This window comes from Coffea eugenioides, chromosome 6, assembly GCF_003713205.1.
Source record: "Coffea eugenioides isolate CCC68of chromosome 6, Ceug_1.0, whole genome shotgun sequence".
Lineage (NCBI taxonomy): Eukaryota > Viridiplantae > Streptophyta > Magnoliopsida > Gentianales > Rubiaceae > Coffea > Coffea eugenioides.
In genome coordinates this window covers 6721783-6744742 of record NC_040040.1, presented here as the reverse complement: position 1 = coordinate 6744742, position 22960 = coordinate 6721783, and the positions used below count along the sequence as shown (strand labels likewise).

The 22960-nt window shown below is 37.4% G+C and overlaps 3 protein-coding genes across 7 annotated transcripts; 2 read left to right on the top strand and 1 right to left on the bottom strand.

Moving 5' to 3' along the window:
• The first annotated feature begins 1911 nt into the window (after window positions 1-1911).
• LOC113772848 (ABC transporter G family member 22) lies at window positions 1912-11078 on the top strand. Of its 3 annotated transcripts, none has more exons than XM_027317335.1 (11): window positions 1912-2092; window positions 3034-3445; window positions 6189-6253; window positions 6842-7077; window positions 7614-7769; window positions 7880-8063; window positions 8402-8710; window positions 9113-9403; window positions 9766-10050; window positions 10140-10247; window positions 10537-11078. In XM_027317335.1, the coding sequence occupies exons 2-11, from the start codon at window positions 3037-3039 to the stop codon at window positions 10756-10758; spliced, it is 2265 nt and encodes a 754-aa protein (XP_027173136.1). In that variant the 5' UTR covers window positions 1912-2092; window positions 3034-3036; the 3' UTR covers window positions 10759-11078. The 3 variants fall into 3 exon arrangements, with proteins under 3 accessions (XP_027173136.1, XP_027173135.1, XP_027173134.1); XM_027317334.1 differs by having other exon boundaries at window positions 6186-6253; window positions 9116-9403; XM_027317333.1 differs by having other exon boundaries at window positions 6186-6253.
• A 41-nt stretch (window positions 11079-11119) lies between these two features.
• Window positions 11120-16342, bottom strand: LOC113772849 (prolycopene isomerase, chloroplastic). Of its 3 annotated transcripts, none has more exons than XM_027317337.1 (13): window positions 15299-16342; window positions 14590-14796; window positions 14392-14491; window positions 13649-13731; window positions 13487-13543; window positions 13264-13416; window positions 13081-13159; window positions 12792-12940; window positions 12551-12685; window positions 12317-12430; window positions 11925-12035; window positions 11716-11808; window positions 11120-11546 (listed from the first exon to the last, which is right to left on the bottom strand). In XM_027317337.1, the coding sequence occupies exons 1-13, from the start codon at window positions 15884-15886 to the stop codon at window positions 11487-11489; spliced, it is 1929 nt and encodes a 642-aa protein (XP_027173138.1). In that variant the 5' UTR covers window positions 15887-16342; the 3' UTR covers window positions 11120-11486. The 3 variants fall into 3 exon arrangements, with proteins under 3 accessions (XP_027173138.1, XP_027173137.1, XP_027173139.1); XM_027317336.1 differs by having other exon boundaries at window positions 11700-11808; window positions 15299-16340; XM_027317338.1 differs by lacking the exon at window positions 13487-13543 and having other exon boundaries at window positions 11700-11808; window positions 15299-16340.
• A 1275-nt stretch (window positions 16343-17617) lies between these two features.
• Window positions 17618-22350, top strand: LOC113775410 (sucrose-phosphatase 1). Its single transcript, XM_027320269.1, has 9 exons — window positions 17618-17948; window positions 18996-19079; window positions 19146-19445; window positions 19619-19720; window positions 19853-20047; window positions 20141-20431; window positions 20895-21081; window positions 21796-21842; window positions 21920-22350. The coding sequence occupies exons 1-9, from the start codon at window positions 17727-17729 to the stop codon at window positions 22013-22015; spliced, it is 1524 nt and encodes a 507-aa protein (XP_027176070.1). The 5' UTR covers window positions 17618-17726; the 3' UTR covers window positions 22016-22350.
• Window positions 22351-22960: the final 610 nt, after the last annotated feature.

The following is a 22960-nucleotide window of genomic DNA, read 5'->3' as shown; positions in this document are numbered from 1 at the left end:
TTTAGAATTTTTTGTCCTCTACAATTCACGATCCCAGTAAACCACCCTTACTTCACTTCATGATTTTGAAATTTTACGATTCATGATCCCTATAAAAAAACCACTCCTACTCTTGCAATTTGAATGAGCATAAGAGAAGACTCAAAGATTAACTTTTTACATCATAGCATAATATGAGAAAAATTTATAAAACACCCCTACTTCTTTCCATGATTTTGAAATTTTATGTTCTCTGTGATTAATGATCCTTGTAAGCCACTCCTACTCCTGCAATCTGGAGGAACATAAGAGAAAAATCAAAGATTAACTTTTTACATCATAGACTAATATGAGACAAATTTATAAGAGTACAAATTTTAGATTTCTCGCGCGAACATTAACTTAAACTATAAAAGATACATAGAGTAGATAACTACTCGGCAAAATGAAAATTTTCCTGCATAACACCACAAAACGTTAAAACAAACAAAGTCATCAAATGCATACAAAACTTTGATCTGATTCGACCTCTTTTAAACTTCCTTCTTTATGTTCCCCTACATTTATACTAAAATAAGAAAAAAAATGAATGCGTAGAGACAATGTAACAATCTTAAATTTTCACAGAATATATGGAATTATAACAAATAAATTGGTCAAATAAGTGCTAAAGTAAACCATGATAGCTATTTAATCAAAACTATAATAGTTACAAAATACTGAATCACCAATAATATATACATGTACAAATTCTAGAATTAACATGCACAAATTTTAGCAAGCGAACACAAAGAAGGAAAGTTGATATTTTCTCGTTGAGATAGGATTTCAACCGAAAAAAAAACGGTTGTTAAGTATATATTAAAAGAAAAAATGAGAAATTTTAGTTGATAGAGATGAATTTTTAAATTTTGTATTATATAAGATAATAACAATAAGGGAAAAGATGATGAACAATTTGAATACTAATCAACCACATGGTGGTGAAAAGAAATAATTTATGAAATATATAAGATTTCAATAATTGTGATTTGAAAATTTTTTTACTATAGTTCTATGTAATAATTGATGGAAAGCAGATGTCATTAACATAAAATTAGTTTTTTTTTAAGTTATTGTAAAAATTAGAGATATTCTTCGAGCTCGAACTCGAGCTCGAAAAAAATAAAAAAAAATAATTATTTTATTTTTAAAAAAATAAATAAAATAATATTTTTTTAATAAATAATAAAAATATTAAGGATATATATGTAATTTTACTATTAAAATAAAAAATAAAATATATATATATACTTAAAATAAAATATATATATATACTTAAAATAAAAAAAATAAAAGAAATTATATATATATACTCGAGCTCGCGAGCTAACGAGCTTAATATTTTGAACTCGATTTCGACTCGAGCCAGCTCGAACTCGATATTGATCGGGCTCGATTCAAGCTCGAGTCGAGCTTGAATAGAACCGCTCGCGAGCGGCTCGCAAGCGGCTCAATTCGTTTGTAACCCTACTTATAATCCATCAATCCTCTTCAATTAGGCATGCTACGTAGAAGTGAAAAATAACTCTAATCAAAATAGCTTCTCTCTCTCTTTCTCACACACACACACATATATATCTCTAATCTATTTGATCAATGGGAGGAGTGAAATAGGACGGATGGGAGGAGTGAAATAGGACGGATATTATAGCTGAGGATGTAAATTAGCTAAAATTGAAATTTAAAAACTAAAGTTGGAAGACCTCTACAGGTTAAGGGTCCAAAAAAGAAATTAATCTTAAATCTTTTGGCAAACTAATGATTGAAACACTAGTAGGCTAGTAACTAACAGCTGTATGGGCAAAAGTGTAAATTGGTTGACTCTCTTAATCTCACGATATAAAAGGAGAACAGCCGCAGCTTGTACCACAAGAGATGTTGTTACCGGCCAAGACTTTGAGACTGCGAGAGAAACAGTGAAATACTGCCCACTGGCCTTACTCCTCCTCCTATATAATAGGAAACATTCCACACGCATCTGGCTAACGGTTGTTTCAGCCTGACAAGGTATAGTTAATTCAACTGCGGACAAGAACTGCATACCTTCCTGCCCTGACACCTTCGTCTAAAGGTAATCTACTCCATCTCCTCTCCGTTCAGATCATCATTTTTGTATCCAACTCCATTTCAAGACTCGCTCCTCCACGGGCATCTCTACCTCTCTCAGATCTTCCTCTCATCACCACTGCATGCACCTACGAACTCAATTTTGCATTGTATATCTACTTCAAAAATCCATTTTCTGCCAAAACGAACTTTACTTTACATGTTCCCCCAAATCCCACCCCCCCTTTCCCGGCGGGAATGTTTATAAGTAGAGTTACATGAAATTTTATCTTCCTCCTTTTGGAAAAATTTGTGCACTTCCTTCGGAGTTTTCCTTTTGGTAGGCAGACGATAACCTTGTGCACTTCTCCCAACTCTCTCCTATGAGGTCAAGAGTTTCTTTTTTTTTTTTTTTGGGCCAATAATTTCAAGGTTCTTTTAAGAAAGAAAATGAATAGAGCAGCTGGGAATAATCTCTTTCTCTTCTCCATCTTAAGTTGGGTTTGGGCAATAAAACCCTTGTCATAGCATGTCCGAGCCTCTAATTAGGTTTAATATTTGCCTGCTCCCTAGGCGCTTTGCATTCTAATGCACATTATTTTTGCCCTTTTCTTGGAAATTGTAAATTTCTCATCCCTTTTTCAAATTTCTTTTTTAACATGTTCGATCCAGAGATCGAGCGCAGCAGATGGAACTAAAACCTGTGGCTCAAAATTCCGTCTAATTAAAATATTCTCTTATTTTTTCATTTTTGCATTAAAAAAAAAAAAGAGGAGGGAAACAACTAACTAGAGAAAGAAGGTAGGAAGGAGAATCCAAATTCGAGCCTCTAGGTGTAACAAGGCCTAACTAGGCTGTATTTAATTCTCGCCCGTCAGTAAGTTTTATGTTTTCATGAATGCATATATATATATATACTAATTAAAGTTAATTTGGTTAAAAACCTCTTTGCTAATAATGCAACAGATCATGGCCGATCAGAAAACAAACTCGACAAGTCTACTGAGGACAAGGTCCGATCAACTGGCAGAGACGATGGCCACAATAATGAAGTCTCCAACTCATTCCTCCAGCGAGACGGCGGCGGCTGGAGCAGCAGTGGAGAACGGTGGCACTGGCACGGGCACCCTCTCGAGGAAGTCCAGCAAAAGGCTGGCAATGCCGTCGCCAGGGCGGAGCGGGGGTAGCACTGGTAAGAATGCTCACATTAGGAAATGGAGCAGTGCTCAGATGAAATTCGACTTGGATGACGTCAGCAGCGGTGCGGCTTTGAGCCGAGCCTCCAGTGCCAGCTTAGGCTTGTCCTTTTCCTTCACCGGCTTCACCATGCCTCCCGATGAGATCGCCGATACTAAACCTTTCAGCGATGATGATATTCGTAAGTCTTTATTATGGTTCTGGATAATTCTTCATTTATTATTTCTGCTTTACGTTGTGATATTCTCCTAAGCGTTTAGTGTTTTACAATTTAATCACATGAGTTTTTTTTTTCTTGCTTTCTTTTTTGAGCATTCTTCTGCTGTTGCGTAGAATTCGTCTTTGATTTAATTTGTGCCTTTTTTTTTTTTTATAATGTTGTGAAGATTGCCTTTAATCTCTCATGTGATATCCAATTTCTTTTAATTAAGATAGTTTCATATCCGAAAAGCGTTCAAATTTTTTCATAAAGAATTAATCGTTCTAATGTATATCTCACGCTCCAATATATGGGGGTAAGACTACTATGTACGAAATACTTGACTGATTATTCTTAGATGTCAAGTTTAAGAGGAAGGTCCATCCCTCGTAAGACCTGTGTAAAATGCAAATGGATTGAGGTCGTTCTTGATAGGGATTTTATGCCACAATTGGTATCCTGTTTCCTCACTCCTATTTTGCCAGAAAAAGCTAAACAGATAAATTTGGGTTCAAAGTGGATGGCGTCGGAAATCATGAATTTGGAAATATGGAGATTTCCCTTTTGGCGAGGGCACGTCATTGTAAGTGGAAGATTGCTGACAAACAGCCGACATTAATAGTGCCTCCATTTGTTGAGGAGCTGCGGTAGAGGATACAACAACATTTAGAAGAGGAAAACGTTAAAGGTCTTTTCTCTGATGTTAATTAACCTGTTTTTAATTTTTATCTTTGGGCTATGCTTTTCAGCCGTTCGGAGTAAAAGTCCCCATCCACCATACATGATTTAAATGAATACACAAAAGGCTATGCCCAACTTTTTGGGGGTAAAACGACCTTCGCAATGTAAGAAACTGGTGGGAGATCGGAGCCTTTGGTTAACTTAAAGCTAAAGGTTTCAAAGGCTATTACTATTTCGTCTTTGTTGTTTCTTTAAATACCCGTTGGATTGTAGTTTTCTAAACAAAAATTTTTACACTTTTTTTTGTAAATATATTTTTCAATTTTTTTTTTCATTTTACACAAATTAAATCATTATAATTTTTTTTTTTTACAAAAATTCTTACAAAATAACAATCCAAACGGGACCTTAACACTTGTTTGTATTGTAAGTTTTGTAGAAAAATTCTTTTAATACATGTTTCAATCACTTTTTTACTATACATACGTGTCATATCGTTACAGTATATTTTGATATAAAAACTTTCAATCCAAACAACCTCATGATTGGCCGGCCCACAGGGGATTAGTCGGGCCCCGTAAGGATTGACCCGGACACCCCTGTGTAGACAAAAAAAAAAAAAACAATCTCATGATTGTTTTTCATAAAATTACGAACGAGCTTTTCCACTAAACAACTTATAAAACTCATGATTCGTCTTTTATTCGTGACATAGGTATAGATTTTATTTCGGAAATTAATTCCTCCCCCCCGCCGTGAATTGAGGCAGTCGCTTTGTTTATTTCTAGTGGTCCTAAATAATCCGCTAAAGTAATGATGGTAAGACAAACATTTGTGGTCCATTTCCAGTACTCTTTTTTTTTTTTTTTTTTTTTCGACACTGGGGTGTCCATTTGTGGTCCATTTCCAGTACTCGGGGGGCCCAAAACTACCGAAAACTCCACAACTGCCCAACCCGCGAGCCACTTGTTGAGGTCAAAATGTATCCAGATAAGGGGAGCCTGGTTACTGGTGGGTCCAAAATGGTCCTCCTCGAGGACTCCCAAGTCCAAGCCTAACTCCATCTACATTGTGGCTCTGCCAATGTCACAGCGTGGATGACACCAAAATGAAAGCGATTTCTCCGCAAGTTGGAAAATTTTGTCAGTATGGCACGGCACCAGAAGCAGCAAAAGTAGACAGAGTGTCCCCTTAGGTGACAAGTATAGCTGCATGTACATGTTTCTTGCTCTGGTGACGTTCCTTCCCGCTCTCCCGGCCCTTGTATCTTAGTAATTCTTAACGGCACCACCGTCCAGCAAACTCACTTTCGTCAAACGACCACCGACCGCTGGACATATGTCAAGCGGGATATATATACTTTTATTTTTGTCGAATTAGCTGTGATGGACATTATTCGGCTGCATTAAGCAAGCATCTTACTTTTTATGAACCAATTGTCAGCTTATAAACAGTTTTCAACCGTTCCACCGATTAAGTAGCTGAGGTTCTTTAGCAATGGTAATAGTACTATTGAAACTTGTCCGTGTGCACTTGGGGTTGCCATGCTACGAGCTGCGCAAATGTGCATCTGAAGTAAAAGTTGGTAGAGCAAAGGAATGGCGGCTGTATCACCCATTCAGTAGCTAATTTTTTGCATCTAGCTTAGGTGGAGGGTTAGCTTTTCCCTATTGCTTAAAAAGTTGGCATGGGATGAATTAGAAGGCGGTTGCTCTGAATTACAAAATCAAGAAGATCAAGGTTTATCTAGTGAATGAGATTAAAATACTGCATTTCACTACATAGATGATTTATATGCTAATGACTAATATAAAAAACGCCTTACTAGAGTTCTTCAGGACAGCTTGGAAAAAAGAACGTCAGGAAACGAAAATAAGCTGAATAGCAATTCTAGCATCAATGCATGATCTGATGATGTCAGTGCTACTTGCCTACTTCCGCTTGCAAGTTTGTCACCCATCCATTTATACATGGCTGGCATATAACTTATGCCCTGTAAAAATCTGTGTTTTTTTTTTTTTTTTTTTTTTTTTTTTTGCAGAAGATCTTGAAGCAGGCACCCGTAAGAAGAAGATTCATACAGAGCCCACCTTGCCAATATATCTGAAGGTGAAATGCTCCCCCATGCAGAATCCTTCCAAAATTTTTGCTCTATTTCATTCACAAATTTGAGCATGACCTGGTGTCGAACCACTCATCTTTTCTACTTGCATCTTGGATTGATTGAATACTACTATCTATTTGGACAGGCAGGGGTGGAGATTTATGTAACGATCACCGAGACCCATTTGACCATTGCTAGCATGTCAGGTTCAGTCTTGTACAGAATCTCATTTCATATGGCTTTTTGTACAAGACTTTCCATTAACCAGATAATAACCTAATGGTCCCAAATTTAGGAATAGGAGATGAAGGAAAAGTTTTAACTAAAAGGTCGAGTTAGTTTAAATGAGTCTGTAGAGCTGTTTCAAGTTTGCCACCAGCATTTTGCTACCAGAATTCTGTAAGTTTTCAGTCATGTAGAAGGCTAAGTGTACAGCTTCAGTGCACGATTACTGTACTATTATATTGCCATTATGATAAGTTTCATGAACTTGGTGTCCACAATCACACCACCTGCACACTTCACGACACGAAGAAAGAATAGAGAAAATTCTTGTCCGTCAGCTTATACTGAACTTTTCTTCCTAACTGCAGTTCACCGATGTATCATACAAGATAGTCATTAAAGGAGTGACGTCAACAATTGAGAAGGATATATTGAACGGGATAACCGGTTCAGTAAATCCCGGTGAAGTTCTGGCACTGATGGGCCCTTCAGGAAGCGGAAAGACTACCCTGCTCAGTCTGCTGGGTGGCAGGTTAAGGGGAGCAACAACAGGCGGTTCAGTTACATACAATGACCAGCCGTACTCGAAGTTCTTAAAAAGCAGGTATAGTTCTTTTTCAGAAGTTTCACATTTTTGCAGAACTCAACTACAAGTACCCTCAAATCATGTCATGTGAAATGATTATTCAAAAGCACCAACATAATCGCACATGCCTCCAGATCATATGAAGCCAATTCCTAATCTCTCAATTTATGAACAACAGGTCTGGTGTAAATCTTATTATTTGCTCACAAAAGGAGAAAACTAAGAAGAAACTGCAAGTCCCATCTGCATATTACCCAGATTCAAACTATAGCTAAAAATGAAAACGTATGAACTCCAAATGCATCAACCTTAACTAGCACAGTTGAGTAAAGAAGTACCTAGGACTAGGAGAACCGCAATGAGGATAAATTTCGTTGAACTGGTCAATCAAACTGGTTATCCATCAAAACCTACACAAAGCTGCAAAATATACATTCAGCTGCATATTTTCATTTTTTCCTAAGATAATGTCAAAGCAAATTTCAGGTATGATAGATAAAATTTAAAAACGAAAAGGAATGAATGCAGTAGAATAACATTTCATTTTTTGGCAGGATTGGATTTGTGACCCAAGACGACGTGCTATTCCCGCACCTTACAGTCAAAGAAACATTAACATTTGCAGCCCAGCTGAGATTGCCAAGTATACTGACAAAACAGCAAAAAGAACAACGCGCCGTAGATGTAATATATGAGCTTGGATTAGAGAGGTAATTTTCAATTTTACGCTCTCTTGCATCTGGAAGTATCAGGTGATTTTAACTCAACCAGCAGATTAGAAGTGAGAAAGCTAAGCTTGCCAGGAACATCATGTGCACAGGTGCCAAGACACCATGATTGGTGGCTCCTTTGTCCGGGGAGTTTCAGGTGGAGAGAGGAAGCGTGTCTGTATAGGAAATGAGATAATTATAAACCCATCTCTTTTGTTCCTCGATGAACCCACTTCTGGCTTGGATTCTACCACAGCTTTAAGGATTGTTGAACTTCTGCAGGATATAGCTGAGGTAAGCTGCTATCAAATTCCTCTCTATCGTCCTTTGTTGCGGGTCAAATTCATTTTGCATAAAATGGGGTAGAGTTATTCCTACCTTACGGGCGACAAAATTGATCACTCAAATTATGTTCAACAAACCTACGACATTAATTCTGCTTCAATTCTTTATTAACTATTTGGGGATAGGGTAAACTCATAGCACGCTTCCTGTCGTTCTGATTGTGCCTCATTAAATTACTTTTAATAGAAAACAAACAAACATAATGATAACTCAAAGATGGATTATGATCGCCAAGAATTATAGGAAACAGGAAACATGTTAGACTGATGTTTTCGACTTTCTGGCAGGCTGGTAAGACAGTGATCACCACAATCCACCAGCCGTCCAGCAGACTTTTCCACAAGTTCGACAAACTGATTCTTCTAGGCAAAGGGAATTTACTTTACTTTGGAAAAGCAGCAGAAGCTATGGTTTACTTTTCCTCCGTAGGATGCTCACCACTAATTGCAATGAACCCCGCAGAGTTCCTGCTAGATCTTGCAAATGGGAATTTAAATGATGTTTCAGTCCCTTCTGAATTGGAGGACAGGGTACAATTGGGGAATTCAGAAACAGAGACTAGAAATGGAAGACCATCTCCTACTATTGTGCATGAGGTGAAGATACTTTTAAAATTTTATTGGCATATGATTAACTAGGTTTACATACATTTGAATTGAAATCTGGAGGTCTTAACTTATTTTGTAGTTTGCAGTATATATCAAACTTATATAGGTCATAAATTTTCTCAGTGAAAACAAAAGGCAAAAGTCAAATAGTTTAAACAGAAAGTTGCTAAAGAATAAATGAAACCAAAATTTACTAACATCTGAGGGCTAAAGAATAAATGGTTCAGACAGGACATCAACATTGATCTCACAGTAAAAAACCCAAATTTTGCCGTTCGTGGTTATCTTGGATATAAGTTTTACTAACATCTCAGGGCTTCAAAATATATGCCTGTACAATCATAAGAAACAAAAGAATCTAAATTTTGTGATGATTTTCTCATGTCAAAGCAGTATCTTGTGGAATCTTATGAGACACGAGTAGCTGAAAATGAAAAGAAGAAAATATTGGTACCTCTGCAAATTGATGAGGCAATTAAGTCTCAAGTATGTTCCAAGAAGAGAGAATGGGGAGCCAGCTGGTTTGAACAGTACTCTATACTATTCTGGAGAGGACTCAAAGAAAGGCGTCATGACTATTTCAGCTGGTTGAGAATCACCCAAGTTCTTGCAACTGCTGTTATCTTGGGAATGCTGTGGTGGCAGTCTGGTAGCGACAACCCCAAAGAACTGCAAGATCAGGTATTAACTATTCTCTGTGAATACAGAAAGCTGCTTAATGTGCAATCCCACCATTGCAAACTAGAAATTTCGATCCAAACATAGCTTCAACAGTTTCTCGTTTTGATCCAACTGCACTTTGGCTTATTTAAAGTGACGTAGCTTCACCAGTCAATTAACAACTGTGGATCATTATTACCACGATGTTTTAAAACAAAAGATAAAAGACTCAGCAAATATATTTAAGAAACTAGAAAGTCTTTATTGGGGCTACTTGCTAAAGCTACTGATCTCATCGATAGTCTGTCATGTACCAAATTTGAAAGTTGCTCTTTCTGTAGAACAGGAATGAATATGGTTCTCAACCTAATATGGCTTTGCAGGCTGGGTTGCTCTTCTTCATTTCTGTCTTCTGGGGATTTTTCCCAGTTTTCACTGCAATATTCACATTTCCTCAAGAAAGAGCCATGCTGAGCAAGGAACGAGCAGCTGACATGTATAGACTAAGTGCATATTTTGTGGCCAGGACGACAAGTGACATTCCACTTGACCTTTTACTGCCAGTACTTTTCCTTCTGGTTGTGTATTTTATGGCAGGTCTCAGGCTCAATGCTGGTTCTTTTTTCCTCACCGTGGTTACAGTTTTCCTGTGCATTGTAGCAGCTCAGGTATGACCATTTTGAATTTGATGATATCAACTTTTTATCGAAAATGACATAGCTACTGCACTTCACCTTTAATGATTATTCAATGGAAGGGATTTGGATTAGCAATCGGGGCTACATTGATGGATCTAAAGAAGTCAACAACTCTGGCCTCTGTTACTGTGATGACCTTCATGTTAGCTGGGGGTTATTTTGTTAAGGTAAGCATGCTTTCCCTCCAATTACTGCATAAACTAATGGTATAAACATGCAGCACTTGGGTATCCACTTAAAACCAGCCCAAAGTCCTGCTGACCGGTAGTGGAGACTTTTTTTTTTTTTTTTTTTGGGTAACACTAAACTCAACATCCATGTAATCCAGAAGATTGGCAGTTTGATTTCAATGAAAAATTGTAAAGCAGAAACCATACCTGATTAAAAGATCTGGATTTTTACTTCCCAATTATGGGTTTAAATGAGTAATGAAAAGGGGATTTCTCCATTTTGCAGGAAGTACCAGTATTCATATCTTGGCTCCGTTATCTATCATTTAACTATCACACCTACAAGCTTCTTCTGAAGGTGCAGTATGAACACATAAGTCACACAATTGAAGGGATAAGAATAGACAGCGGTTTCAAGGAAGTAAGTGTGCTGGCAGCCATGGTTGTTGGCTACAGACTCTTAGCCTATGTATCTTTACGAAGGATGAAGCTGCAACCTGGAACTTAGGACTTGAAAAGAATGAGCTCCCTACAGCAGCCAGACTTTTCTTTTACAAAGGTTTGTCTGCTAAAAGCTCAAGATGAAAGTTGGTGAAGTCAGTCTTGGTCAAGATAACCAAGGTAGGATTGTTAAATTTTCACCTCTAGGCAGGTCGTCAATCTTTAGTGTATCAGAAATTCGGAAACGGGAGAAGCGAGTTTCTTAGACGTGATAAGAGTCAATGACACTAGGACAAGGTCTCCAAAATATTAGTATGATACATGAACTCATCTTCCTCGTTGTATTTGCAGCAAGATCTTAACACCCGTTGAAGTTTTTGTGCATCATCCGAGAATATGATCCGTTGCTATAGAACGAAATCATCAAATATCAAAACATTCCTTAGTTCCCATACAAATATCCACACCAAAGATTATTATTATGATTGATGCTGCATAAAAATTTAAATAGTCATATACACAATGGCATTTGCAATTAAATCTGAATGCCATTGTATTCACAATTCTACTAAGAATTGTGAAAGCTAGATAAGCACTACTCCAGCAATGAAGTGCCTATGAGTTTGATTCCCACTGGATAACATTGCATATATGAGAGAGGGTGTCTATAACCAGATATATTCCCATCAAATTTGGGTGTTTAATCATAACATTCAGTCTCAACTGATACTACTTTCAGCCAAATTAATGACTTTCCCTTGTTCTTTACTCAAAAACATTCTCATGCTAACGTCCTCAACCAACCAAGTAATCGTAGGAGGGCAGCATCCAGTACGGGGGATTTCCTCTCAAGCCCTATATTAATGAGAGAAAATGTTCCAGTCAAATGAACAACACAAAACAAGAAGTGACACGAACCACATAGCTAACTTCGTTTAACTAATTTGTAAGGAGATTTTCAGTGAATAAAAGGTTAGTAACCAAGAAAGGATTCTGGAAAATGCTTACCTAGGTCAGCACCTACCCGATGAGCGCACATAACTCCTGAGAAGGCAACCGCTATAACACCTTGTCCTGGAAAGCAACTATCTCCAACACAGTATAGACCATCGATACCCTGCAAATTTCATGCACCATGAAGCAGTCTTCTATTGATTAGACGAGATAAACTTGGAGCATGTCCTTTCACTGATAATCAAGAACACATTAATGAAAATCACTAATTTTCCTTACTGTCGTGTTGAATGGCATTCCCAATAGGCCCTTAGGAGTATTACGTGGCATTGGGCCGTAGGTACCACTATCACGAGCCAAGTACCGTCGGTGTGTCTTTGGTGTCCCAACCTGCCATTGGTGATGCATTAGAAAAAGTAAGAAAGCTATCATAACCCTGAAAGGTTCACCAAACACAGGCATACTACATGGATGAAGAATTACAAAAAGAGAGGTGTGCTACATCACACAGACCTGTTCTAAGATGTGCCAATTACAAACAAAGGACAGTTTTGACACTTCAGCATGAAAGAAGTGTCTGGTACTACCCAGTAGAATAAAAGCCAAAGAAGTTATATCCTACGACATATGACTACTGATAGAAGTATGATACTTCTAGCAGAGCTTTATACCTCCTTAAAAACAATTGCTGACTTCAGGCCTGGAAAGAGTTTCTTTTCAAGTGTCATTATGATTTTCTCTGCTACAAGCTCCTTCTTTGCCTCATAGTCTTTTCTAGACAGTCCCTGATAGGAAGAGGCCATCTTATAGTTGTCATAAAACATTAAAACCCCACTTATTGAAGCTGGTAGAATTTTCTATTCAGAAGTAGTGCTCGGTTTGAGGAAAGAACAAAAGAAACCCACCTCCCAGTCCTCTATGGAAGAAGTTGTAAATATGTGAAGAATATGGCGTCCTTCTGGAGCTAATGACGAATCCAGTACCGTGGGAATACTCAAAAATATACTTCCATATGAGTTTTCTAAATTTTTCCAGTCATCCTTCAAAGAAAGGGAAGAAAAAAGTCAAGCTATAGCAGAATGAGGGGAAAAAGGCTAGAAGGATTTTGGTGATCAGCACTTCACTCCTCTCAAATAGCAACAGCACCTCAAGGACAAAGTGGTGGCAATCTGTATCTGGAGGCAAAATCTCAGCTTTAATTCCCACGTGAATAGAAAGAAAAGATGGAGCTTTAACATATGCTTTCTGAAAATTTTCTTCCTCTTTAGGCAGGTTTTTCTTTTCTAATAGCTTTCCTGAAAAAAAATGACCTTATATAATTAGGTGCCATCCATTTAGAAATCAAAAGGACCATTGCAATCAACACTTATAGGCCCTTCTTAATATCTTTAAAAGATGATTCACATAAATTTGAAAGCAAAGTCTGAGAATTAACCAAATGTATCCCATCTAGTAGCATTTGATATTATAGTTCTAGCATAAAACTTCCTTCCATCTGACAACTTCACACCCACCTAAAGCAAAAATTAAATTGGGGTTAATGAACTAACGTTTTACATGCCCAAATAATTCGGAAAACAACATGAGCTAAGAGGAACAAGAAAGTAGTCAAACTCACAGCTTTTCCATTGTTAACTATAATGTTTGTCACATTTGCCTTGTAAAGTATCTCGCTGCCCTTCTTAACCAGGCCTTTTGCCAAGGACTTGGCAATTTCACCAACCCCACCAACAGGGTAGTTAATACCTCCAAAATGCCTGTCACATAAAACCTACAGAAGAAAAATGTTAGACATTATGATGACAACAAAACATATTTGGTCAAACTAAAAAGTAGATTACCATGCTTGCATTGATCATTGGTGTCTGTAAAGCGTTAACTGTGCTTACTATAAAACACTGGGAAAAGAAAAAGTTGGTTATTAGACCTCAACCAGGCCATCCAATAGGTCATACCAAGAGCCAATGCCCAAGAAAATTTTGATTAAATAACAGTCAACCAACCTCTGCATCTATAAAGGATAGCAACTGTGGATCCTTAATGAACTTTCGAGCTATGTCACCAGCATTCTGGGGCAAATAGTAGGCTAACAAGCACAGCAAGCGAAAAATGAGAAGAGATGTTTTGTGCTTTTGTGCCAAGAACAACATGATTAGAGGTTCTGTCAAGATGGATTTCAAGTTCTTTCTTCTAATTAAAGATTAACAATTTCCAGACAAGGATTCAACATCATCTTTGTGCATGTGTTTATGAGTTAATCAAAAAACAAATAGAAAGGACTCAGAAACCCAGAGCATCAATTGTTAAATGCTTGAAATTTTACCAGCATGATCATCATGGCTTCTCACAGCTCTTCTTTCCATCATCACCTCATCATTAAAATCCAAAAAAAAATTATACTAACGCCACTTTTATTTGCCATCCAATTTTATAGCATGGCAGCTAAATGTCACTAACTATGCAAAATGTAGATCACTGCATCACTGCACAAGGTTCTATTCTCATAATATCGATGCGATTTAGATCAAAAAATGTCAACAGTTCCTTTAGTCAAATTGCAAAAGGATTCAGAATTAAAAACTAATAAACCATACAAGTAGCTCTCTTCCAAATTCGTTCCCTTTTTTCCTATATCATATCCTTAGAGATGCATAAACACACCTACAATGAGTAGGCAATAATATCAATTTATAATACTATGCTATCATAGACACCTGATAAGTTGATTAAAAGCAGCGTAATTTACCAAGAGTCAAGCACTCAATAGGCTTCTTGAAAAACTGCCCGAAAAGATAAATTGGCTCCTCAAGTGATTTTAACTCCAATGAGTTCAGGGAATTAAAGATCTACGAATACATAGTCAAATCATCAGTGTAAGTTTTGTGTCAAAAACTAAAAACAAATATTACAACAGGAAGCAGCAATCACCTTAATCAAAACAAACCTTCCAGCATTCACCATAAAAGTTAAGAATCCCTTCCTTTTCATGTGGAAATTTATGCACGATTTCTGCAACAAAATCACTGTATTCTCTATGTACTCGGACAGAGAGATCATCAGGTAGGTGAAAGTGAACTGTAGTTGGGTCAGGTATCACATCTATCTTGCTTCCTACTGCTGCCAATGCCTGAGTTATCAAATTCAGATTTCCCTACACATTTATGACAAATTTAAATCAGACCTAGTGGACAAGATCAACAAGTAAAGAGAGCAAAAGAAGCTCCATGAGCCCAGAAAAACAAAACGAAGCCAAATATGTACTCATACATAGAACAGAGTTTGGAATGTACAAATGTAGATAGCCAATTAAGCTCAAGAAAAGAACTGGTTTAACAAGTCAAGCAACACAAACTTGTAAATGAAGGAGAGTTACCCAAGCAACACAAAGTTTTTGGAATCCACTGAGTTGGCTCGAGGGGGTTCAAACCAACCTTTGGGTTAAGTGCCACAGAGATCGTACACATAAGTAGCAGTTCCCTTATCAACTTCAAATATTACGCTTCATCGATGTGTGAACAATTATGATAAAGTGAAGGCTAACTGAATATACAATGTTTAAAATTGCTCCATTTTAGCAAGAAAACCAAGATATGCAACTCATAGACTATTAAACGATTACAATACAAGACATGTCTGAATCAAAATTAACTAACCTTATCGCTGAAACCAAACATTACTGATGATCCCACATCAAATTTGTAGCCATCCCTTTCATAAAATCCTGAGCTTCCTCCAGGGATTACATACTTCTCCAAGACCAAAACTTTGGCTCCTTTTACAGCCAGCTGAGTAGCTGCCACAAGTCCACCAATCCCTGAGCCAATAACAATGGCATCATAGGTCCTACTTCCTTCAAATCCTACAAAACTTCCACTGCTCTCCGCCACCTTATCCACATCCACCAGTGATTTCACATAGACAAAGCTCCGTCTCTTTCCCTTTCCACCCTTCGAAACGCCTGATAAATCAAATTGACCACTCTGGTGACTACCAGAAGTGCCAAGTCCCAGCGGGTATTGACGAAGTCTGTGATTGAAACTGCTTAAAGGTATCATCTTGCAGCTACTGGAAGGCAGCAAAGAACTGTAGAACCCAGAATTCAAGATACCCATTTTGCAGCTCATGATAACGGGAAGTCCATCGGGGCTAAATAATAAAGATTTGAACTTTTTGCTTGTGGGCCATGAAGATCGTTTAGCCGCAGTATTGAAAGATAGGGGATTTAAAGCAGAGGTTGCCATGAAACTGAGTTCTTGATTTCTGGGAATTAGACAATATGTATAGGGAAAAGGGGAAAAAATGCAGTGATTCTAGTTGGGAAAAGAACAGGGAAATGTTCTGAGGGTGGAGGGGAAGAGCAGTGGATAGGTTTTGAAGTGATGAGAAAGTCTAGTAACTATAAGTTGGTGGGAATTTTGTAGTATCTGCTGGGAATATAGGGGAAATCTGAGAATGGATTAACATGCTCGTGATTCTGATTGATGATTCCTCATCAGGGAGAGTAGATGGGACGAAAAATTTGAGTGGGATAATATTTGTCCAGAAATTCTAGATGTCTGATTTCAGTTGGCAGTTAACATGCTCTATCCCTTTTCCACGGTAAATTGCCGCTTCCGTTGGGTAGGTCTCTCACTTGGGTGGTGCACTTCCTCAGTTCAGCTGAAGTCGCAAGGGGGCGTAGAATTTCGTAGCGCTTTATCTCAGCCTTCCACTGAACTGAATCCTACAGCTACTTTTTTCTTAGGCAATTCTATATCTATATCTATTGACAAAATGTCTGAATCTTCACTTTCTTTAGCATCTCTCGAGTGGTAGTATTATTTTGTCTAACAAATTTCTTGCTTTCGTAAGAAAATGTCAGAGAGAGTAGTAGTATTTGTTTTTGCTTCCTTTTTTTGTTTTGTTTTTTTGCTTTTAAGGGGAAAGAAAAGAAGAAGAAGAAGAAGACTTGCTTTGTCTTTTACTATTTAAAATTGGTTAAAAAAGACACATCCTATTTATAAGTGTTTATCAATATCATGAATGAAAATAAGAAATGGAGCAAAATGTGTTCTGGTTAGTCTTTTGTAAGTTCGGAAGTAAGTTTTTGCATTTAACTAAAGATAGAGACATAGTACTTGAATGAAAATGTACAATTGTGTGTGAAAATGCATTTACTTGCTATACTACTAGTAGCATACAATGTGGAGTTTAAGTGGATGTATTATGTAGTTAACCCTAAAATTTACCACATAATCACTACAGAAGTAAAATCTTTCACTGGAGTTTACAACTTAAGCAACGGAAGTGATAATGCAACTCACGATTGATATACAAGGAAAACCCAAATCTCCTATTATCAAAAAAAAGGAAAACCCAAATCTCCTTGGACAATATTTACACTCTCGAATTATAAAAGGAAGAAAAAGAAGGTTGTTCACACAATTTATATGGGAGGAGATAGCCCAAAAGAAAAAAAGATATAGGAGAAGATAATTAAAAAAGAAAGAATTAATCATTCCTACACTGATAATGTATACACTATCAACGTTGAATGAATGATAACTATGTAAAATTTGAATTTGAAATTTAACTTTTACACACATTATGTTATGAATCCCACGATAATAGTGTATACACCGTCAGTATAGAAAAGATTTACTCTAAAAGAAATTAGGTATCTAAACAAATTAGGAATCATTGGAGAGTATAACCCTCGAGAATATGCTTTGGTTACGTGATTATATCCCTATTCCTAACTTCACTGGCTTCAAGCATCAAAGTGCTGCTTCACTTTCCAGCTTCCACTTGGAGTAGGAGAGCGGGACAAAAATTTCCCAACCTTGGCGATATTGATGAATATATATCGGACGGTTCAAATTCAGCCCACGCAATAGAAATTAAAAGATTTAAAACCCCCAAAGAATATTACTCAAGTACTCTGACTGGCACAACGAAGACAGAGTGAAAAAAGAAAGGAAAAGAGAATGGAAAAAAAATTCTAAAATTTGGTCAAAAATTCCTGGAACAATTTACTACGTACGAGTATAGCACTACTATAGCTTGGAGTTTACAAAAGAAGCGCCAAAGAAATTGGATCCAATGCCAAGAATTGGTTCCCAATATCTGCTGCAGCCAATTATCAATAACTGTCTCGGACCAAAACTCGTAAGGCCATCCTCATTTCCTCTTCCCCTTTCCCCGTCAGGCTCAGGTAGTTATCCTCCAGGTGGTGAACGTCTCCTCCTCCTCCTGCGAACTCATCCTTCCTCCCCTATCCGACCCATCGCCTCCGCCGCGTCCCTTCCTCCCCCTCCTACTCCGGTACACTCTTCCTCGTAACTCTTTAGCTCTGTGCAAAATCAAACACACTAAATACGCGCAAATCAGTTGTGTATGATTGTATATGTATAGGCGTGTATCCATGGATGATTCTTGTTAACGAATTAGATTTGCTTAATGATGAGTGGGTTGTGTTTTTTGGTACGATCTGCGCATTGTATTGGATAATTGAAATGCTTGTTCAGACTGAGAATATGGTTAGCAAGTTTTCTATATGGTGAAAGGAAAAAATGGTTTTAAGGATTCACTGAATTTAGGTTACTATAGAGCAAATGAGACTTTAGCAGCGAGGGTTCTTTGATTGAATGAGAATTGAAATGGATTTAAGTACCATTGGATTTGTTTTCCCCGGTATTTCAATATTCTTGTACTTACTCGCAAGGGGGAAAAGACAAGGATCTAGATTTGTTTTTTGGTATTTTTATTGGATTTAGTTCCTCTTCTATAAAAAGGGAACAAGAGCTATTGAGTGGCAGATTATGATGAAACCGGGGATTTCGATCTTTTTCACATAATTTTTAGAGAGCTAAATACCTGGTTAATGATATCATTGTGGGCGGATGGTTTCTCATGCTATCAGTGAAACAAAAATGTGTGCTTCCTGAAGCCCATGTAGAAGAGGATGTTGTACTAGGTATCGTGTGGGACAGTAGGAGCCTGTATAGACTTGATCAAGTGTGACATGGAGAGTACCTTTTGATATCGAAGGTTGGATGCTTTCCACAATTTTCCTATCTCGACTGACACAGCTAGAGAATCTGTGTCTATTAGTAGCACAATACGGCAATATTCTTTCAGAATTGTTGCTCCTGCTTCCTGCAACTTAATGTTGTTTTGACCGATAATGCATCGAATTGTCAATTACAACTACAGTAAGCCTTATCATGATATATCCACTGTTGCTTGGAAGGCCACAATTTCAGTTTGCAATCTAGTTTTATATACCAATACATTACATAGTTTTCAGGGTCCTAGAACCAGTTTTAGTCTATCTACTGTTTCCTAATTTAGTCGTGCATCTTTTTGCAGAACGAAGTTCACATTAAAGTCACCATGGATCGGCTTGCTGACGCTGCACATCTAATGATAGTCTCAGATCTTGACCACACAATGGTGGGTTGTCATTGCTTGTTTTCTCTCTCGTGATGGCATGTCTCATGTAAGACTATTGCTTTGCAGGTTGATCATCACGATCCTGAGAATATGTCTCTGCTTAGGTTTAATGCCTTGTGGGAAGCCAACTATCGAGACAATTCTCTGCTAGTATTCTCAACTGGGAGGTCACCTACACTGTACAAGGAGTTGCGGAAAGAGAAGCCTATGCTGACCCCAGATATTACCATCATGTCTGTAGGAACTGAAATCACATACGGCAATGCTATGGTGCCTGATGATGGCTGGGTTGAATTTCTAAACCAGAAATGGGATAGAAAGATAGTTACAGAAGAGACGAGCAAGTTTCCAGAGCTTACTCTTCAGGTATAGTTACAGCTGCAGTTTCTGATTTTTGCTTTATTAATCAAATAGTTCAACATGTTTAATTTGTTGAACCCCATATATAAGAGATTGGAAGGTAGAGTTCAAAGCCGAGTATAGAAAAATGTCCTTAGTGTTTGAGTTCTTATGCGATAGTGTTCTTTTGGGGTATACAGTCACACACGGAGCAACGACCACACAAGGTTAGCTTTTATGTTCAGAAGGATAAAGCTCAAGATGTAATTAAAGCACTTGCTGCACGGCTGGAAGAACGCGGGGTATGATATTTTCATTGTCGAATGCCAGTTAAGCTGAATTTTTTAAATCAGTGAAGTTTTTGTGATGGAAAAGCCATTAGATCTTCTCTTAGGTAATACTAACTGAGCTTGTGTTATTGTGTATTATTTCAGTTGGATGTTAAAATAATTTACAGTGGAGGGATGGATTTGGATATATTACCACAAGGTGCAGGCAAAGGGCAAGCACTTGCTTATTTGCTTAAAAAATTCAAGGCTGAGGGTAAATCACCTAACAACACGCTTGTTTGTGGAGACTCTGGGAATGACGCTGAACTATTTAGCATACCTGAAGTATATGGCGTCATGGTTGGTGTTTTTTTCTTCATCATATTGTAATTTCTAAATGGATTTTCAGATTATTATTCAGGGGCACTTTGTGAACATGTGTCTGTTCTGTAGGTCAGTAACGCCCAGGAAGAATTGTTGCAATGGCATGCGGCTAATGCTAAAGATAATTCTAAGATCATTCATGCAACTGAGAGGTGTGCAGCGGGTATCATACAAGCCATTGGCCATTTTAACCTCGGGCCCAGTGTATCTCCAAGAGATGTCACAGACTTGTCCGATTCTAAGTTGGATGACTTTGATCCTGCTTATGAAGTAGTGAAATTTAACTTGTTCTTTGAAAGATGGAGACGTGCAGAAGTTGAAAAGTCTGAGCTTTATTTGGCAAACATGAAAGCAGTCTGTGTATGTTGGCATACCTTTTAATGCAGTTTTGTTGTAGGATATATACTTTTTCCTGCATGCTAGTACATCACCTTTTGGAGATGAAAATTTTCTAGCGTAGTTCTCTGTCTTTTAGTTCAAAAATATACTTCAACTTTGCATCTGTAAAAGTTCTACGTCCTTTTTGATCTTTGGAACTGAGTATTGATACTGGTTGTGATTTATACAATGCTAGTAGATGAAAATATTAGAGATTCTACTTTGCATGCTTATCCATCTAAGATGACTACCTGTTGAAAATGAGTGTATGAAGAAAATGGAAGGTTAAGATCATGATGTGTTAGATAGTTGTGTCAGTACACACTACCTGTTGCATTATTGGCATCTGTTTGAAGTTGCTGGGTTATTATTTTTCATTAATCTGTGGTCTTTTTGGTCTAATCTTTGTTTTATTATCTGCCTTTTACTTGTTTTACTCTTGCAGTGTCCATCTGGTGTGCTTGTTCATCCATCAGGGATTGAAAAACTTCTTGGTGACTGTGTAAATGCATTTAGGACCTGCTATGGTGACCAACAGGGAAAAGGTTATCGGGTTTGGGTGGATCAGGTTTTGCCAACACAGGTTGGTTCAGACTCCTGGCTAGTGAAGTACAAGAAATGGGAGTTATCTGGTGAGGACTTCTTCTCCTCTTAAACTTGCTCGATTGACTTCTATTAACCAATCTTTCAAGTGCTAATCATGATTGTCCTTGAATTAAAAGCTTTTAGTGAAATGGCTGTCTAGAAAATCAAAAGGGTACTTCTACCACACAAACTTGTGACAAACAAACAAAATTTGTTTGCCTAAATGTTATGTAGCAGTGGATTCAAGAATAGATCTTTTGAGCCTTATTTCCTAAAGCTAGCAGTAAAATAAATATATAAGATGGACTGGTGGACCTTATAACAGCTTATTGCCTTCCTTAGAAAGTTAAATGAGTAGCTGGTTTGAACGTATGCCGAAGAATGAGAAAATTACTAGTTGTTCCGTGGGTTCACGTAAATTACTTGGTCTTCATTTTTAACTGTGCACAACAATCTTTTCCGCTTTCCCCATTGTCCCATGGGTTTGTAAATTAGAGCACATATAACGAAGAACTTACTGGCCAGCATTGGTTGACAGTAGTATTACTTAAGGTTAAAGAACACAACCTGGCTTGTGTTGCATAAAACTGTGTAAAAGTACAGGATCTGTTTTCCAGCCTGCTAATCTTAGGATGTAATTCTATGGACATGACCTAAGTGAGTAATAACAGTCATTTGGTCGTTCTCAAAGTTTTTTGGTTTTTGCCATCATCTATTCTTTTGTAATCTTAGGCCATTTGATAACTCTCTGCCACATGCAGGTGAAAAACAGAAGGGTTGCTTGACGACAGTTTTATTGAGTTCAAAGGTAGTACTGCTAATATTTTGGAGTTTACTGTGAAACTGGGAATCTTCTTGTTAATCTGATCCATATTTGCAACACAGGGTGTCAGTGTCCCAGAAGGGCTTACCTGGGTGCATGTCCATCAGACGTGGTTGGATGGAGCTGGGCCAACTGATGATTCATCCTGGTTTTTCTAAGCCGCGGGCGTGCTTAGCCTTATTACAAGAACCTGACAGCCTACACGTCTTTGTTAAAACAAATTTGAAATCCCGGTGATAGGTGATTTTTTTTTTTAACCGTCCACTGAAGAATTATGTATTGCCATTCACTCAAGAATTTATGTAATGCCTTTGGACGGTATGAAGATGGCTGACTAGCTGCTTCCGCTTTTTGTTCTTTTTTATTTTAGGAAATAATCTGGTTTATCTCCGTTAGAGCTGTAAATGAGTCGAATCGAACCGAGTATCTCATGTTTGATCTCTGTTTGTTAAGTGATTCGAACAAGATTCGTGTTCGTTCGTTAACTTTCGAACTCCAAACATTTGTTCGTATTCAACTTGTTAAGCAAAGTTTATGTTTGTGTTCGATTCGTTTATGTTAAACGAGTCGTTCGCAAACATGCTCGAATCCAGATTATTTTAAGTCTTAAATATGCCATACAATTCATTAATCATTCTAAAAAACAATTAAAGCACTAAGTGACTAAATTTTATTATTCATTAACTATATAACTAACATTAATATAAAAATAACAAATAAAACAAAGCAATATGCCTTCCAAATATGAAAGTCCAGTCATAAAATTAACTCTAAAATTTGTCAAATGATAATTATGTTCATATTCGTGAACGTTTGTCAAAACTCACGAACATGTTCGAGTTCACTTGATTATTAATTGAACAAAAAAATTCGTTCAAATTTAGTTCGTTTAAGATTTCGAACGAGTTTTTTACGAATATAGATGAGTCGAAACGAACTGAGCTACCAAATAGTTCGGCTCATTTAACAACTCTAATCTCCATTGAACTTTTGTGGGGCAGAATTAGGAATTCTGTATATATTACCCAAAAAAAAAAAAACTCGCTCAATTCGCACAACACCTCCTGAAAAGAAGAGATTAGTTCAAGGAATGTGCTAGTATT

Bases quoted from the DNA above. Each gene is read 5' to 3' on its own strand.
- LOC113772848 (XM_027317333.1), top strand. From the start codon at position 3,037: ATGGCCGATCAGAAAACAAACTCGACAAGTCTACTGAGGACAAGGTCC. The intron at 6,254-6,841 runs GTGAAATGCTCC...TCCTAACTGCAG, and splicing joins CCTTGCCAATATATCTGAAG to TTCACCGATGTATCATACAA. The intron at 8,711-9,112 runs GTGAAGATACTT...CTCATGTCAAAG, and splicing joins CTCCTACTATTGTGCATGAG to CAGTATCTTGTGGAATCTTA.
- LOC113772849 (XM_027317336.1), bottom strand. From the start codon at position 15,886: ATGGCAACCTCTGCTTTAAATCCCCTATCTTTCAATACTGCGGCTAAA. The intron at 14,797-15,298 runs GTTAGTTAATTT...ATAAATGTGTAG, and splicing joins TGTTTGGTTTCAGCGATAAG to GGAAATCTGAATTTGATAAC. The intron at 14,492-14,589 runs GTTTGTTTTGAT...ATGTATTCGTAG, and splicing joins TTTATGGTGAATGCTGGAAG to ATCTTTAATTCCCTGAACTC.
- LOC113775410 (XM_027320269.1), top strand. From the start codon at position 17,727: ATGCCAAGAATTGGTTCCCAATATCTGCTGCAGCCAATTATCAATAAC. The intron at 17,949-18,995 runs GTACACTCTTCC...ATCTTTTTGCAG, and splicing joins TTCCTCCCCCTCCTACTCCG to AACGAAGTTCACATTAAAGT. The intron at 19,446-19,618 runs GTATAGTTACAG...TGGGGTATACAG, and splicing joins TTCCAGAGCTTACTCTTCAG to TCACACACGGAGCAACGACC.